At 36.8% G+C, this 18,062-nt stretch overlaps 1 protein-coding gene across 7 annotated transcripts in view; it reads left to right on the top strand.

Moving 5' to 3' along the window:
- The window catches only part of kcnip3a (Kv channel interacting protein 3a, calsenilin), a 44,254-nt gene that overhangs the window by 19,202 nt on the left and 6,990 nt on the right, over nucleotides 1-18,062 (top strand). Inside the window, exons 1-2 of one of the 7 annotated variants that reach the window (XM_043247819.1) lie at nucleotides 3,442-3,662; nucleotides 3,922-4,030. The exons of 3 other annotated variants lie outside the window; for them this stretch is intronic. In XM_043247819.1, coding sequence (XP_043103754.1) covers nucleotides 3,943-4,030 — 88 coding nt within the window. In that variant the 5' untranslated portion in view covers nucleotides 3,442-3,662; nucleotides 3,922-3,942. Of the gene's footprint in view, nucleotides 1-3,441; nucleotides 3,663-3,921; nucleotides 4,031-13,692; nucleotides 14,974-18,062 lie in introns of those variants that run through there. 3 more of the 7 variants (XM_043247820.1, XM_043247817.1, XM_043247818.1) reach the window with 3 other exon arrangements.

Raw genomic sequence — 18,062 nt, 5'->3', positions numbered from 1 at the left:
TTTGTAGCTAAAGCATTCTAAATAAAGTAAGCATGCAAACATGCGACACTGTTTATGCAAACAATGCATTTCCAAATCCTAACAGACCAGTTGGTAAATGGCAGGATAAAGCATCTAAAAGCAATACTTTTAACTCTTTCACTAAAAGTCAAATGTGATTTCTCTATTATTCATTAGAAATCGCCCCCTCCAGTGAGCTAATAACTCGAGGAATGCTGCAACTGTGAACTCAAGAACCATATCCATCTGATTTGTGAACAAATAATTCAGGGCTGCATTTCCCAAAAGATTTGTGAGCCAAAAAATGTAATAGAAATCAGCGTCACCGATGATCTCCGGGATGCTTATGGGAAACGGAGACCAAAACTTACCAAACTTACCGAATCAAATGAAAGACTACACTCAAAAGCAAGATTCCTTCACAAATTATTATTTGTCTCGTGAACATGCTAAGGAGAGCTGGGTCTGATGTAAAGATTTTTTATTTGTAAAATCCGCTTCTAACACAAAGCTTCAGAAGGCGTCGGAGTCAAATGAACCACTTTAATAAAACATCTATCCGTGTTGTTTTTTTTTTGGTCATTAGCATATGCAAAAACATATGCATATCTGTGCATGACATCCTCTACCTTCTAAATCGCAGCAGATCCATCAGTAAATGTTTCCCTCAGCAGCTTGTAACAACAGATGCTGGGTCTTGACCTCTCGAGGGTGACATTGATCAAATAGACCTCAGCAGAAGTCTCTGTTGATCGCGGCAGAGGGAACGGATTCAGTTTGATTCGGTTTTGATCGATCTGTGTTGCCACTCTCTTCACGTAAGCTAGCCCTCTGTGGGTCATTAATGAGATTCTATCAAAATAGAGGTTAAAGTCGACCATCTAGAAAGTGCTGCTTGTCCAGGCTTTCTTTTACAAGCACTGTCAGCATTGAATGCAGAGCAGTTTTCTTTTTTTTAGTTTCTACAGTAATACTGCCAGTTCAGGTTAGGATGTATTACATTTCAGGATGGCTACAATAATCTTGAACTGATTTTTATGAGTGACCATAGGGTTTGTATATACTGTAACTTTGATCTGCTTACTGTAACCATATAATGACTTTAGTGCACGTTTTCTAGTGTGTTTTTGAATGAATGAGCTAATATTGCAAATATTGTAAAAACCTCGTATTCCAGATGTAAGTAAATTATGGTATTCATTTCTGATGTGTTATCAAATATAAGACTTTTCTTGAAAATGATATAAATGGGAGGCTGTCTTTTTTATTATTATTATTCCAGGTGGCATCTGACAGAGACCAAGTCAAAATGATGCTGTGATCTTCAGAACGCTCAGCTGGTGCCGTCTAGTGGTTACATGGGGAAACAAACTGGTCTGACGCATTAGCTCGTGTGAATCAGACGCATTTAGTCATGTTACGTGCACAATATTAGAGGACAAAATGCTTTTATGAATGTTTATACATTTTTAATGAACTGATTTTCAACCAAGCAGCTGCGATGTGTACATAATAAGTATTTGTCATGATGCTGTATTGATTTAATTGTTTTTTTCGCTCTCGAGATTGCTGAAAGAGCTCAGAGAATAACCCATAAGAGAGCTGAGAGAGACACTGAAACAGTTTGTGGCACCATTAAAAGAAAGTGGTATTCTAGGCAGGATCAGGAAATCAGAGATTGGCTTGCAAATGGGGAAATTAGAGAGGGCTATAGGAAGAGTGAAAGAAGAGACAAAGGATAAGAAGTGTATCAGATTTAAGCTAGTGGCCCTATATATTTACAATGCTTAAACCACGCCTTAAAAATGTATAAATGTTAATTTATCAGATTCAATTTTTATTCTTTAAAGCTATTTAAAATCTTAATATTGCCTATACTATGTAATGAATGATGAACATTTATGGCTGGGGTTTAAAATTGAGGGTCTGGGGTGGATTAAGAATTATTATATAGCTTCAACACTTTAAATGTTTGTGAAATATGTTTTCTCAGTTTTGGAGGGATGAAGGTTGTTGAATTGCGTAGGCTATTTTTTTTAATTCTATGGCCTATTTAATGCTTTAGCTTGTTCTAGATGCTACTTTTTCTGACAGCATTAATAACATTTATGACAGATAGTATTATGATATTTTTTGCAGCTGCCTTAACAAATGTGCTATCCTATCAGCAATAACCTTTCCATGTTATTTTTTAAATTTTTTTTATTAAGGTTAGTTTAAGTTCTGACGATGCCTTGCTATAAAAACAAATAAAATATTTAATGAAAAAAAAATGAAAAAAAAGGCAAAATTATTTCAAATCTTTGCAAATACACAAGACAAAGATATCACTTACCTTCAAATGCAACTTTACACTCAATTAACTTTCTAAAGTGTCAAATTAAGTGGAAAAATGCAAGTCCAAAAATGCTTATTATAACTGTATCTGGCAACACTGATCTCGATCATCTTTACACCACGGATGCTAAACATTTTTGCAAATTGTCTAAACTTGATTATACATGCAGACACTCATATAAGGAGTTTAAAAAAATAATAATAATTAGTCATTCGGAGAACAAATAAAATTTTTGAACATGAAAAAGCCTGGACCTCTGTGACCTCATAGCTGGCTACGGGCCTGGTTCAAACAGATAAAAAACAGTGTTTATGTATCCTTTCTGTGTCCTTATTAAAGAACAGTATCCCCTTAAAAATTAACATTTCCTGAATATGTACTCACTCTGAGGGTATGCCGGTAGAGTTATTTTCTTCATCAGAACAGATTTGGAGAAATGTTGCATTGCATCACCAGTGGATCCTCTGCAGTTGAATGGGTGCCGTATGAATGCAGTCCATCACTTAACATCCTGTAAAGTGAAAAGCTGCATGTTTGTATGAAACAAATCCATAATTTAACCATTAATGGATGCATAATATTGCTTTCTCCAGTGAAAAAAGTTCTCATCAGACTCTGGAGAGAAATGCACAGATATATCATCATTTTTTCAATCGAAAACAGTCTAAGTGAAAACAGTGCTTGTGTAAGAGGACGGCAGGAGATGGATTTGTTTCTTGCAAACATGCGGCTTTTCACTTCAGAAGATGGACTGGAGTCATGTGGATTACTTGTGGATTATTGTTATACTTTTATCAGCTGTTTGGACTCTAATTCTGACGGCACCCATTCACTGCAGAGGATCCATTGGTGAGCAAATGATCTATAGCTACATTTTGGATGGCCTCAGGGTGAGTAAATATTCTGAAAATGCACATTTTGGGGTGATCTATTCCTTTAATGAAAAGAGTATTTGATGTATTGTGACTGTACGGCATACTGTACGTGCATCCTGTGAAATTTGAGCATTCTACTTGTCATTCCCGTTTCCTCTCTCTCTCTCTCTCTCTCTCTCTCTCTCTCTCTCTCTCTCTCTGATCAGTACTACTTCCTGTTCATAGCTTTAATTCCCAGGCAGTCAGGATACGTTCAGATATATACAGCAGAGCTTTGTCAGGACTCTGAGGATCTCACTAGCTGTTTGGTTTAGATTACTGTCCACGTCTGGATTGGGAGGTGTAATGTTATCCAGATAACAAATCAGCAGTGTGTTCTACATTGGGTCACATTGAGACTTTTCTGCACTGAGCAGCAAAACCCTCCAGCTCTGGATCTGAGGAAGTCGGTATGGATTTGTCGATTCTTTTAGAGAGAAATTGATAAAGTCTAATTTGACAATCACAGCAGCCTAAAACTCCTCATCTGAATATTCATGAGTTAATTTTAATTTTACTGACTTAAAACCTGTGATCTAGAAACTCTTTCCTAACTGAGGAGGAAGTTTGAGGACAGAGTGCTTTTGAAGTCAAGTTTTTACAGATCGGTCTGTCTGCTGGTGAATGTTTAATGGACTTTTTCATAATAGTTTAATTTTGACTGTTCAGTCAGCAGACATTACTGAAGACATGGAGGACTGTAAGAATGAGTGTCAGAAGGAGTTGGCCAGCATGCTGAGCTGCTTTTTCGGTTTGGTCACCGGCTCTTTTGCCAGAGGTACTTCCTTTGCTTTGTTCTTTTGCTCTGTCTCTTTCCATTTGTGATGATTGTATTCCTTATTCTCTTATAATGAACATTATAAAGTTTCTGCACATGGGAACGTTTGCTGTTTGGAAGACAAAACGACCAATTGGGTTGCATTTGTATTTTTGTCATTTTTTCCAATAAAAAAATGTTGGTTCCAGTTCATTTTTAGGTGTTCTTGTTACAGAGTTATATTAATTGCATGTACTTACTGTACTATAAGGTTAGGATTAAGGATTTAGGGTTACTTGCATGTAATGCATAATTTATTATCATTATTATTATTATTATTATTATAGTAAGCATGTGTAACGTGTAACAAGGACACCTTATGGAATAATAAATCAAATGGAACCAAAATGTCTAAATATATCTATACATTTTATTTTGTATTTTTCTTAGCAATTTTTTATTACTTTTACAGTTTTAAAATAATTATAAATGCATAGAGCTGCATAATTTTAAATGAAATTATACTTAAAATTTAATAATCTGTTAGATTACATTAAATGATAAAATCACAAAAAGTAGGTCTGAATAAAAGTAATTTTGATGAAATAGATAGATAGATAGATAGATAGATAGATAGATAGATAGATAGATAGATAGATAGATAGATAGATAGATAGATCTCTCCTTTTAGCTCCTTGTGATGAAATGAACACTTTATTTATGGACAGGCAGGTCGATAACAGCCCTCTGTGATGTTTTTATCTGCTGATGGTGCGATTGTGGAGATGCGTTCTTCAGCAGGACACTGATTCAGTGTAAAACTTAATGTTGCAGTGATACGCTGCCATTGTCATTGTGCGTAACAGGAGCTCTTTAACTTTCACCATGTACCAAGACATTGTTCTGTGCCACTACTGGTCAGAGGACAGATGTTCAGTTTGTCCTGTCTTTTCCTTTGGCACTACTGAAACTTATTCACCCTCAACCTGTTCCTGTCTTCTTTGAAACATAAAGATATATTTGGCATCGTGTTCGCACTGCTCTTTACCGAAGAGAAAGAATGGCGACCATGATTGTCTTGAAAAGTACTTGTAGTTCTTGAAAAGGGATTTAAAAAAAAAACAACGAAATATCTCCCTTTGGAGTGGACTTTGAGATTTATAACTGTGAACAGAGAATTTGTGCAAGCTTTTATTAAAAGGAATAGTCAAAAACACAGGGTGGGTCGAAGGGAGCAAACAGCTATGTCCATAAAGCAGAACGAGACAGATATCCAAAAATACTTGGCAAAGATCGTGCGAGGAAGAGCAGACAAGGCAAAACAGGGACTGGGGAAACTAGTGGAGTAGCTATGGCTAAACAATACTCAGCAGTTTGATCAGGAACTGGGTGGATTTTAAATAGACAGGATAACAAGCTAACAAGGAGGAGGAGCTAATCAGTTACAGAGGAAACTAACAAGGGAACACAGAAACAATGGGGAACAAACACTTTAAAATAAGAGTCCACAAAACCAAGACCCCAAGGAGCATAGACTGAAATCATGACAGTAACTTTGTAGATCTTTTTTATGTCTAAACGTACTACACACTAACTAAAGCAGAACAGGGCCCTTTTAAAAAGGCCCTTTAAACTTTATCCTTAATTTGTTTGTCTCTCTTATTAATTCTCCGGCAAATGGTGTGTCTGTCCTGTGAGACCCTCAGCTTGCCAAACTCCCAAGAGCAGCCAATTAACTCAAGTCCGTGCGCACCTCTTGGTCTATTAGCTAAACATTACCGTCTTAAACTGTTCTTCACTGTGTGTGCTGATTTAAACCACAGAGGCACAGAGTCTATTTCAATTCCATTTGCACGTTCGTATCGAGATGTGAACCCCGGGGTCAGGAGGGAATAAATCATTTCCAGCTCCTCGCTGAATCTCGCCGTTTCCGCTTTGAGTTTGGGTTGAAAACCCGCAGAACGGCGTGGGATGGTAAAATGCGAGAAAACGGAACTAAAAGCTATCATTGGGTCTAATTATTATAGTTCTTCTTCATAAAATATCGGAAAAAATAAAGCCACGTTTTACAATCCTTTCAAATCGTTGCCTTTGAGCTTCGCATATTGACCACGAGCATGAAAAGCTCAGGATTATCTGATCGGAAATCAAATGAAAAATAAAATAAAAGTGCTTTCATGTGACCGTTCAAAGGGTGTTTGATTGTTCTCATAAAAGCAGTTTACAATATAATTCTTCAAAGCGAAAAGATGTTGGTCTTGGACAATTTTTAATCTAAGAATCTGTTTGAATTTATTGCGGTGTTCGACTTCACACTGTCAAAGAGATTTGCAAGATATCTACAGAAATGTTTGAAATAGTCTCTTGACTGGCTGCAGGTCAACAGGAAAGGAAATCGCGGCGTCAGCAGGGACATTTCAGGTTGCGCAACGGAATATGATCATAAGTCTTGCTAATTAAGCATTTATATGTCCCTTAAATAGTCAGATCGACTCAATTTGTCGTCTCGTGTTTCAGTGGCCTTCAGCCAGGTCAACCAACCAGGACACAGTATGTGACTGTCCTGCAAGTATCACGGGGGTCATTGATGCACTACTGCCCCTCAGTGGACAGAGCAGTTCATTACATACACTCTGCTGGTGCCAAGAGTTTTAATAGTTGGGGGTCAGTAAGATTAGAGAAGAGAAAAACTAATATATTAAGCAGCACAAGACCAGCAGAAAAAGTAAAAGGATCACGTGACACTTTAAACTAGTACTAAAACTTTTTTTAACGTTTTATTTCATATTTGTTTGAAATATCTGTTGAAAAATAAATATTAAATTAACATTTTAAATAAAGAAATTACACTGTATATAAAACTACTGAAATCAAAATAATATACCCAAATGGAAATAAATGTAACACTTTAGAAAAGGGAACACTAATTCACTATTAACTATGACTTCTCCTACAATAAATTCATAATTAATATTTAGTAAGGTAGTTAAGTATTTCAAAATACTAATAAAAAATAATGTTGCTAAATAGCCCGTGCACTTTTTAAAGATGCTTTGGTCTGCGCTCAAGGCAGGGGTCTTGCGCACCTGTTTTATTCATATGCTCATATTAATATTTCCACCTCTGTGAGGTGGTCTCGGTGTGAGAGGAAAAAAACTTTCAAACACAGGCCACAGGAGAGAGTGCGTGTGCTGTGTTTTAAGCGAAAGGTCATCATAGCGCTGGATCTTTGAAGTGTCTTTCTCTCTCACATGTATCCGTGTCTGGATGTCTGACCCATAGTCTCCAAACAGACTCCTCAATGCGCTTTTTGACACACCTGCTCATAAACGCGCGCAGGTTACCATCTGCCAATCTTGGAGGAGAAACCGGTTCAGGCTCATTGCGGTTGATGTTTGTAACGAATCTGGTGTGGTTTCTGTAGCAGTCTATAATGGGGAGCGTGATGGCTCGCTCTCTTTAGAAGCGCGGCGTCGGCGTTTCTCGAGACCCAGCTTCCTGGCTGACTGTCGTCACAGCACAGCTCGCTATCATCGCTCAGGTAATGTTCATCAGTCTCTTAGCGGTTTGGCCACTTTAAGTCATGGCATGTTCAGTTTGGCATAAGTTGGACACATTGCAACGTTACTTTTACAGTAAAATTATTAGAAAAAAAATGTTTTCAGGTGTTTGTTATGTGTTTATAATTCCAAGTCGGCCATATTACGTAGAACAAATATGCAGTGAAATACAGAATACAGCTGAGATGAAGTCAAGCAGTAACCTGCAGCATAACATGCTTCACTTTATTCAAAGATTTTTCAATTTTAATTTATTTGAGCTAAACATTAAGACAGTTTTATGTATCATTATCTGAACATATGTAAAATATACCACCTATGCACCTTCTCAAAGTGGGGGAAAAAAAATTAAAATTAAATTAAATCCTGGACATTTTATTTGCCAGCTACCAGAATAGAGAGAGCATAGTTTTCCCAGGTATTTGCAAAACAAATGTTTTTTAACTAAACTGTCACATTAATAGTTTCATTGATTATTTAACTTATTATTTAGATAATATATTATAATGCATTAGATAATGCACTAAAATGGTCAGTAGTTAAAAATCTAGCTATAAAAATAGTCGATCTGAAAAAAAATTGTGATTGAATGAGCCAAACTAAAAAAAGCCATAAAGTGTTTAAACACATATGGGAATCCTACATGGCAGTTTATTCGGATAATTATAAATGATACATCTGGCTGTTCGTTGAACATTGATATCTATTGTCATAGTGCTAATAATAAATTTCATAAAAGCCATATGAGTCTCACTTAATATTAGCAGTCATTGAGTACTGTGTATTTACGTCATAAATAATGAATTATTTGGTACAAAATATTTTTGCGTTTATATTGCGAATCACTTTTGCTGCTGTTTGTTGCTGTTTAACTGGGTTAAAGGGTTCAGCGGAGTTATTATATGTTACTACAGCATGTAATTACACGAGAGTCTTTTTTAAATATAAAAAACCATGTACAACGCAGATGTACATGCTCAAGTGCTTTGTATTAAATTGTAAAATGTACATAGCAGGTAAAGACACTATACATTAGGTTCGGCGGTCTGTGCGTTACAGTAATTATACCATCACTCAAAAGTTTCATAAATGTCTGTAAATTGAGTCTCGTCTTGATAAAGAGTCTCATAGACTGATAGGCTCTCAGCAGCCGAGGGGATCAGGCTCTGGTACACACAGCTAATCCTCGCACTGGTGTTTTCTTGTACTGTTGACGATGACCGGCGCTCATCCTACACACAAGAGAACCAATCAATTTTACAGAACCTTGCTCATATGAGTATTTTTGAAGATTAAGCTGTATTTGCCTGTGTGTTTTCTGGTCCACTTCCTGGATTAAAAGTGTCGCCCACCTCAAGTGTGACTTTACCTGTTCAAAAGAGCGGTTATTATATTTGGCGCTAAAAACGAAATGAGTCACTGTTATATCGTAAAAAGCGTAATCATCGTTGTTCTGATAATGTTATACCTGTTTTACGGTTTTGCCTGCATCTCTTGTAGAATCCGTGAAAACAATGAAACAAAAACACCATCGCAACAATAGCACAGATGCTATATAGCATGTAACCGATCCATTCTGTAAATAAATGATAACACTGATTACATAGCAGGTCATGATTTGAACATCATACTCCTGTTATAAAAAAAGTGGCCTTTATGCCTGTAAAGAAACAGTTGGGATATTTATAAATGCTTAAAAATAAAAATGAACAAGTACTTCTGATTCTGTACTGTTTCTAGATTTTCTTATATTTCCATTGAAGCTCAAAATTCTGTTTGGATTATCTCAAATCATCGGGTTTCACAGTTTAGACTGTTTGCCGATGTAATTTGTATTTAAAGCATGTTGCAAAATACAAGCACTCCACTGCATGTTTTCTCAGTGTTATTCTAAAGACTGTTGCTCTGGAAATACCACAGAATGTATTTTTAACTGAAAATATGTAAAAGGAACATACGCGATACCAACAGAGCTGGTGCAGATGCATCTAGGCTCCATGAGAGGTTAAATGCTGGTGCGTCTGTGGCCCAAACCACTTGGGAAGAGAGCAGTTATGAAAAAAAAAAAAAAATAAAATTGGTAAATGCCAATTTAAAAAGTGGGTAAACACAAATTAAGCACGCAGAGCTTTTCGAGTAATAATCAAGCAAGCATGTTTTGAGAACAACTGATTAATTTTTCACCCAAAAAGCATTTTTTCTCCCATAATTTATTCATCTTTGTGCTTTTCCCGAACCTGTATTGCTTTTAATTTGAGTTAAAGCTGTGAGTGAAAAGGGTGAGTAAAGGGTGAATGACACAATCTGTATATTGTAATGTACGTTAAAGACTTGTCCTTTGGGTTAAATTCTCTAGATATTTAGCAGTTTGCAATATATGCGCTTATACGGACGTCTGCTTATATACAAGTCTTTATCAATACAAGTCTTAACCAAACCAATGATGAAGACAAATGTCCATGTAGCATTTTTATACTTTAGGACTACAGCTTTATTGGCAAAAACAAAACAATCAATAAAATCATTAATTGAGCAAGCATAATGGCTACTTACTTTTTGCAGTAAGAAATCTAAATGATGCAGACAAATCTCCTCATTACCGTAAGAGATTCTGAATGTGTTTTCACTTTTGGGCACTTTTAAAGGCTCCTTCTCACTGAATTCAGACATGAATCAGACACAGATAGATGCAAAGGTAGACTACTGTCACGACTTTTGGATTGCAGAAAGTCTCAGACAGTATAAAGTCACTCAGCAGAAAGTAATAGTGCACAAGTCACTGTATTACAAAAAAAACGCGACAAACATTGATCCTTTGCAAAGGTCTGCGCAGTAATGTGTCTTGTCCAACAGAGGGCCCTGTAGGACATTTAAAGTCATCTGAAACACAGTTGGCTTTTGTCAGCAGGAAATCAAGAAAACAAAGTGTTCAGTTATCTACGATGCTGTTCATCTTTTTCTTTGGGACGTAAAAGGAAAGAGGACTAAAACCAAAATAACTTTAAAACCAAGTAAAATAATGCATTTTAATGTAACAGTTCCTTAAGAATAAAATGCAACTAGTTCTAACTAATAATTTAACCTATAACTCTGGATTTCTTTGATGTCTGATATTAATGAGATTGAAGTGCAGAGATTTGTAAATTATCATTGGCTTCTTTCCCTTCCGGGGTTCCTCAAGGGTCCATACTAGGGCAATAGGAAATACAGCATTTCATTTCATTTCTGTATTTTACATTAAAATCTAAGCATTCTCTGCAGCCTCTCAAGGATTGTCTGAAACTCTGTTACTTAGACAATCTTACTCCATATGTTAAGTCACACGCAAAATTAGGCTCTTAGCTTTTTGGCCAGACTGTTAACTGGTGCAAAATAAAAATAGCTTTAGCTTTTGTTAATAGGCTTCAAGTAGAATTTAATAAAAAATTTTACTGATTGTTTTTAAAGCAATTAATGAATTTTTTTAATGGACACATTTTTACTAATCTAGATTTAAGACACGTTTTTACTCTATATCCTTTCCTGATTATTAACTTTTAGTGGTTGTTATTTTTTATTTGATTCAATATTTTACTGTATTTTATGATTGTTTTGTATAGAACTTTGGTCAGTGTAAACTGAATTTAAATGTGCTCTAGAAATAAAATGTACTTACATTTATTTATAACCACATTCCCAGCACATAAAATGTACAGTACAAAGAAAAAGTCTTCAGATTCCATCTGTACCTGTTATTGATGGTTATTTGATGTGTGAGCTGACTCTGTTACGTATAAACGTTACTGGAAAATGGATAAATCTTTGGCTAATCAGAAGTAATTAGTCATTTCCTCCGATCAATGGAAGCCCATCCCGGATCCCCGAACTTTGTTTGTTGTTGTTGTTGTAAAAGTTATGTTGTCAGTACATTCCAGGGTGTTTTTATCATTTAAAAGTCGATCCATCGCACCTCATTAAAAGAGAGAGAGAGAGACCGAGAGAGCACTGCTATTGGGTCTGAGGACTCAAAGAGCACGGCCGTGTTTGGCCTCAAGAGTGCTTATGTATTAGATAGAGGACCGGCTGCCTTATATCAGGTTTCATTTCTGTTCGTGCAGAGTTACTGAACATGTAGAGTGGAAGTGCCGTGTTTGTATACATTGAGGGATCGCTTTGCCAGACTATACCTCCATAGTAATGCTGATTTTTTCGCTGTGAATGAATACTGCAGCACTGATGGACACGTCCAGATTTTGCCGTTTGTAATCGGAGTGCTTCGGATCAATATTCGGAAGAACACCTGGTTTTAACCCATGAAATTAAACGGGAAGAATGGATTAGTCAGAATTACATTTAAAAAGAAAATCTATGCTCTTTCCCCAAACGTCTATGCCAAGCTTTCAGGTTATACCATTGTTTTTCTAATGCCCGAGTTCAGGTTCAGTGAGTTATGCTCGGCCATAGTGTCTTGTCAGCAAAAGCTTCATGCTTGAGCTCCTATTAAGAAGTGTTCATCTTCTAATGGCATTACTGGAACCTGCCCCGTCCTCCTAAAAGCTCAACATTAATTCCTATACACAACAAGCACTGACGCCAGCCATAAATACACCAGCTTAGTCAGAGCATGCATTATAATGGTGAAATTGAGGCATTGCAGCCATCGTAATAGTGGAAAAAAATGTGTACATAAATTTATGTTTTGGACTTTTATGTTCTTGACCTCTTATTAGAATATCTGAATGCACTTTCTGTCTGCAGTTTCTATGGAATGCAACCATTCCAAAAATCAAAATGGGTCAAATAAAATACAATAAGTTTCTACTGGACCATTATTCTTTAGATTATTGTTTTCTAATGAAGATATTAGAAATTTAGTTCTACTGGATAAAATGAAATTTTAAAATTTTAAATCTATTCTTTCTATCTGTCTATTCTAATCTTTTTATCTTTTCTTTTACTGCTTTTTATTGTATTGTGATCATCGCATCCAAATTGTGATCAAAATTAGAATTTTGGTGTGATTTCTTGTGATCATAATAAAACCATAAAAAAACAACGATCGAAAAATCGAAAATGAGAATCCAGTTTCATTTATTCAGTTATAACTTATACTTATCAATTAATTAATTATATAAATTAAATATATTATATATATATATATATATATATAAGTGATTATATTCAGTGATTGATTCGAACTTACAAAAATAAAGAATAAAAAAAGAATGAAGGAGTGAAATTCTTTTAACTAAATGTATTTATTTATTTAGTTATACAAGTTAAGACATAAAGAGCATTGATAAGGATTTAGGATTTTTATGACTTTTTTATCTCCTAGAGAGTGTTTTATTCTTTATAATTTGTGTTTGATGTTTAGATTCTTCCCAAAGATTACCATTACATTTCATTGTAGCATCGCATTTCTTTTTTTTCAGTTCCTGTTTTCATCTCTGACATTTATCATCTTTTTATGGCTCTTTTAACTAGAAAAAGTAGGAGGAGGGTGGTGGTGTGAGAGAGGACGAGCGGATGCTGGCAGTAGAAACAGCGTTTGATCTCACCTTGTGTTCGGTTGACTTAAAGCTACCATTAAGACATTATTGATTCCTTTATCTAACTGAGCTATAATAGCTCTCTCCTTTCCTTTCTCGCTAAACTACAAACAGGAAAACCCTTAAGCTAATGTTATCTCCTCTGGTTGTCCCAGTCCACGCGGAGGCCTTGCCTTGTTTCACTCACGAGGAAGAAGAGAAAGAAAGTGCTTCAGATGGAACAGATATGTGGGTGGATGGAGGCTGGGAAATCGGTAGGGGAGGGCGTCCCTGGAATCTGATCCCCTTAGTATCTCTCCCTCTCTCCTGCCTTCTGCCCTGTTTGGAAATGTGACTTTTCCCCAAGTCCCCAGACAGAAAGGAAGGAAAGAAAAGAGAGCGAGAGGGGGGATTGTGGTCAGTTCTCACAAGGGTCTGACTTTGCAGTCGGGGGTAGTGAGGCTTGGAAAGTGAGCGATGGATAAAAGAAGGGATGGAGTGGTCATAGACGAGCAGAGAGGAAGAGAGACGGAAGGAGGGGTGGGATGGACAGAGAGGTGAAGATAAACTGTCCACTGCAGATTATTACGGGACAAGAGAGGGCAAGAGAAGCGAGGGAGAGAGGGAGGGAGGGAGAGAGGAAGAACGTGAACTGTACAGTACAAGTTGAAAGAAGAGACAAAAGCACTTGATGCTGACTCTGAGGATACAGACAGGGGGAAAAGATGAGAGCGCTTGACTGACGGCAGAACCCCTGAGAAGGAGGAGACCAAAAACCGCATTCTTCAGGACCACTCCCAAGACGTATCGCGGAACCTAACGAGCACTTCGAAAGATCTGACGGGGGCCAACGCTTGAGAACTTCAAAAGGGGATCTGCGCCCACTTCCAGACGGATCCACCCGATCTGCGAAGGATTGACGTATTTTCGCCACCGCCACGGGAAGTACCTCGTAGCTTCTTCGCGGATTTGCACCGACCTGGAGGCCTCCGACCGCTTTGGAGCAGGATTCGAGATGCCACCTCAGTGGATGTCGCAGTGACCGAGATGTTGATCCTGCGTATAACTGAGTAACTGAGTCTTACTTACACGTGGACAAATGATTCCAGTCTGAGGCAATCAGGTGCCCATTAGTCTCAAATTTCTGTGTCAATATCAACAAAATCCGGATTTAAAAGCCACTTAGGGCTTGAAATGAAATATGATCATTTTAGCAGCAAAATCGTCGCATCGAGTCGCGAATACGCACTGTGCTCCACTGAATGAATTTCCCTTCTCTTGTGCCTCCTGTCTTACTCCAAAGCGTCCACCTTTGGATCAACAATCGTGAATATCGCTGCAGCTCTTCTTCACAGCAGTTTGAAATGCTCTTGTCTGTTGTTGACACTTGCAAATAACATTTGCGGCCCAGGATGGCTTTTACACATCTGGACTGTGTACAAGAACTGCAATCCAGCTCTTTATTTATGCGATGGGGCTTTCAAGAAGAATGACCTAACATGGAAACACTGACTTCTCTTCTCATCTCCAAAATAAGTGTAACTAGACCGGACTCTTTTTCCCATGCACACTGCTAGCTTGACGTTCTGCCAAAAATATCCCCTGATTTTCCTTTTAAAATTTCTTCTAAAGGAGCTAATGAAATGAATCGTTCTTTTTGAGACACCCTGCTTCTGGCACCATGCTATATCGGCCAGTTGGCTTTGTCCCGTGTTAGTACACACACTAGCAGATTAATATTTCCAGTAGTTCTAGAAGTTCTCGTGCCAAGAGCCGTAAATCACCGCAGTCATGGGTATTCAGGGAATGGAGCTGTTTGCCATCGGAGTGGTCATCATTCTGTTCGTGGCTGTTCTCAAACAGTTTGGCATTCTGGAGCCCATGTCGCTGGAAGGTAAGGAGCGTTCTAGAACTGAGGTCCTCCCCTTTGTTGTCATGGTGATATGCTTGACCAATGGGCCCGGGTTGCGTCAGGTACATCCTGAAGATAGAGATAACAAATCTGATGTTTTTTCGCTAGCAATGTTGTGATGTTTGTGTTCACATGAAGGAAAGGTATCATGCTTTTGCAATACTTTTGAACGCAGTTTTTCATGCTTTGAAGGTCATTGGGAGGAAGTATAAAGCATATTTTTGCAATGTTTGCTTTACTGGACGCAGACGTAAATGCAACACATACATCTCACGCTAAGTATTACAGTGGGACTGCAGCACTGGGATATTATGGGAAAAATTGTCCTTAGAAATGTCAAATCGATCTTTTGAGACGATCTTACGGTAAATAATAAATCATAAATAAACATAAATATTTTTAAATAATTCTAAAATGTTTATTTTAGGAGGAGGAGTAATCATAATTATTTTATATATTATTTGGCAATTATAAATTATAATTAGCTTATTGTATTTTTTATAAAACAATTGAAGACTATTGTGTGTCCTTGTTTAAATGAGCAGTTTACATGAAACTTAAATTAAATTAAGTTGACATTCTATATTCTATTTAAAAGTATTTGCTACAGCATCTATTAATTAGAAGCTTAAATGCAAAAGCTGAATTAAATTTGACCCTAAAAATGTGAAATTTTAATAAATAAAATTTTAGTCCAAAATCTTGATTGATTTTTTAAAAGTCCATTTACTAACTGTATAACTACCTAAATAACTGATTATATCTGTGCGGGTCTGTCTGTTATTAATGATGAATGTTACAGGAATTATTTTTTATTGTTTATAATGACCTAGTATGTGATTTGTTTTGAACAAACAATGCATCCAAATTTCCTAATACTCAAAGACAAGAAACTTATTGTGAATTCTGCCGTTAGGAATACTGCAGTAACTGTGTGTGTTAGAAACACTCTCTCTCTCTCTCTCTCTCTCTCTCTCTCTCTCTCTCTCTCTCTCTCTCTCTCTCTCTCTCTCTCTCTCTCTCTCTCTCTCTCTCTCTCTCTCTCTCTCTCTCCCTCTCCCTCTCTCTCTCTCTTTCTCTCTCTCTCTCTCTCTCTCTCTCTCTCTCTCTCTCTCTCTCTCTCTCTCTCTCTCACTCACCCACTAACACACACACACACACACACACACACACACATTTTGAATCAAAACCCAGTCTAACATTACCCTTCATTCATTATGTATGCTGTATTGAACAGGCTTTCTTTACGGCTACCTAAAAATGGGTCCGCCGGTCTCTGTACTGGGTCCTGAAGGGCACTGTCCATTTCCCTCTCACCCCTCGCTTCATCACAAGATCACGTCCACCAATCATTTCTCAAAGTACAGATCAGATTCAGCAGCTTCATATAGACACACTTCCTCTGGAGTCAAAAACTTGAGATTGGAGATATTTTTATTTTCTCCACTGGTCGGGTGGACGTGCCCTGTGTCGTGTCCCATCATTGTTGTCTCAAATTACTTACTATTAAGACATTAAAAGTCATGTGACAATCGGCCATCAGATATGTGGAGTACTTGGCATCTGTGTGCTGTTTTGTATATTCATGTTCTTGCTTGAATATGCTGGTTTTACTTTAGTGTCTCTTCTGTTTGACTTTCAGGAATAGAGGTGATTGGTCATTGTTATTATAATGAGATTCAAACTAAAGCCATCAGTCATTTTCTTCCCTAAAGTATTAAAAATGAAAAGAATGGCATTATGGAAATGCGCTTTGATTACAATCATGAACAATTCTTATCAGAGTCATGCATAATTTTGAGTGGCCTATGCTGGTCTTTTATCTACACTGCAAAAAAAAAAAAAAAAAAAAAAAAAAAAAAAAAAAAAGGAAAGACTTTTTGTCTTGTTTTAATATAAATATATCTAATATTCTTGAATCGAGGATATCAAGTCGTTTTACTTAACAAGAAAAATTACTTTAATGTATTAAATATTGTTTCCTTAAAAAGCATTTTTTTTTTGTTTTTGCTTAAAGCAAGCAAACAATATCTTCCAATGGGATAAGAAAATTAGGCTTGTTTTAAGCAAAGCTGTTTTCTTGTTTTCAGAAAACAGTACTTAATATCTTTAGTCATTTTACTTTTTTTATATTTATATATTTTTTATATTTGTATATTTTAGATTTTTTTATATGTTTACCACAAAACAAGACAAAAATGCAAAGTAAGAACATGTTTTTATTTTATTTATTAATAAATTTATTTACTCTTTTTTTTCATTAATTTATTTATTTTGCCGTGTAAACCCAACTGGCTGGACTGGTTTGTGTGTTTTTGCGATGCTTTGACTGCTTGTCAGCTGTCAGAGCGCACTCTCAGATATAAAATAAAGGTACAAAAGCTGTCACTTGGGTGGTACGTTTTCAAAAGTACATCTTTGTACCTAAAAGGGCCATTTTGGTACTTTAAATGTATATATTAGTACTTAAAGTGTACATATTTGGACCTAATAGGTACCAAAGTGTACCTTTTGAAAAGTGTACCACCCTAGTGACAGCTTTTGTACCTTTGTGTGAAATATCAGGGTAGACCAGATAAAACTACCTAAGACCAACAGTTTTAAGATTAGTTTTTTTGGCGAGGACATATAGACAGTATGGGCAAAACACATCAGCTTTTATAATAGACAGCTATGCAAATAAACACTTGATCATCTGGAAGGGTCTGAGTGCCTCCTGTAATCTATACATAAATCTTCCAGTATTGGCCCCGTGAGCCGGACCACCCAACGGATCAGCAGGGGACTATTTTTAGCTCAGTGGCATCACTTACTACATCTCTGTCTATTCCTGAGAGCCGTGTTTCAGGAGGGTGAAGTTTATTTTGGGCTTCTGCTTGTGTGAATGTAATACGTAATCAGAGACTTTTGAAGTGAAGCGTGTGTAATGATCAATATGTGCTGGCTCTGTTGCGTGAGAGGAATTTGATCTGTCAACTATTATTTTGTTCAACTTGCACGTTCCTGCTCATATTGTAATGCAAATTGTCTACTGTGGTGCACCGCAGACGTCAAGCGTCAGCCACCAGAGG

The sequence above is a fragment of the Puntigrus tetrazona genome, chromosome 8, assembly GCF_018831695.1.
Source record: "Puntigrus tetrazona isolate hp1 chromosome 8, ASM1883169v1, whole genome shotgun sequence".
Classification (NCBI taxonomy): domain Eukaryota; kingdom Metazoa; phylum Chordata; class Actinopteri; order Cypriniformes; family Cyprinidae; genus Puntigrus; species Puntigrus tetrazona.
The sequence above is the reverse complement of the archived record's forward strand: the minus strand, read 5'-3'. Positions and strand labels throughout refer to the sequence as shown.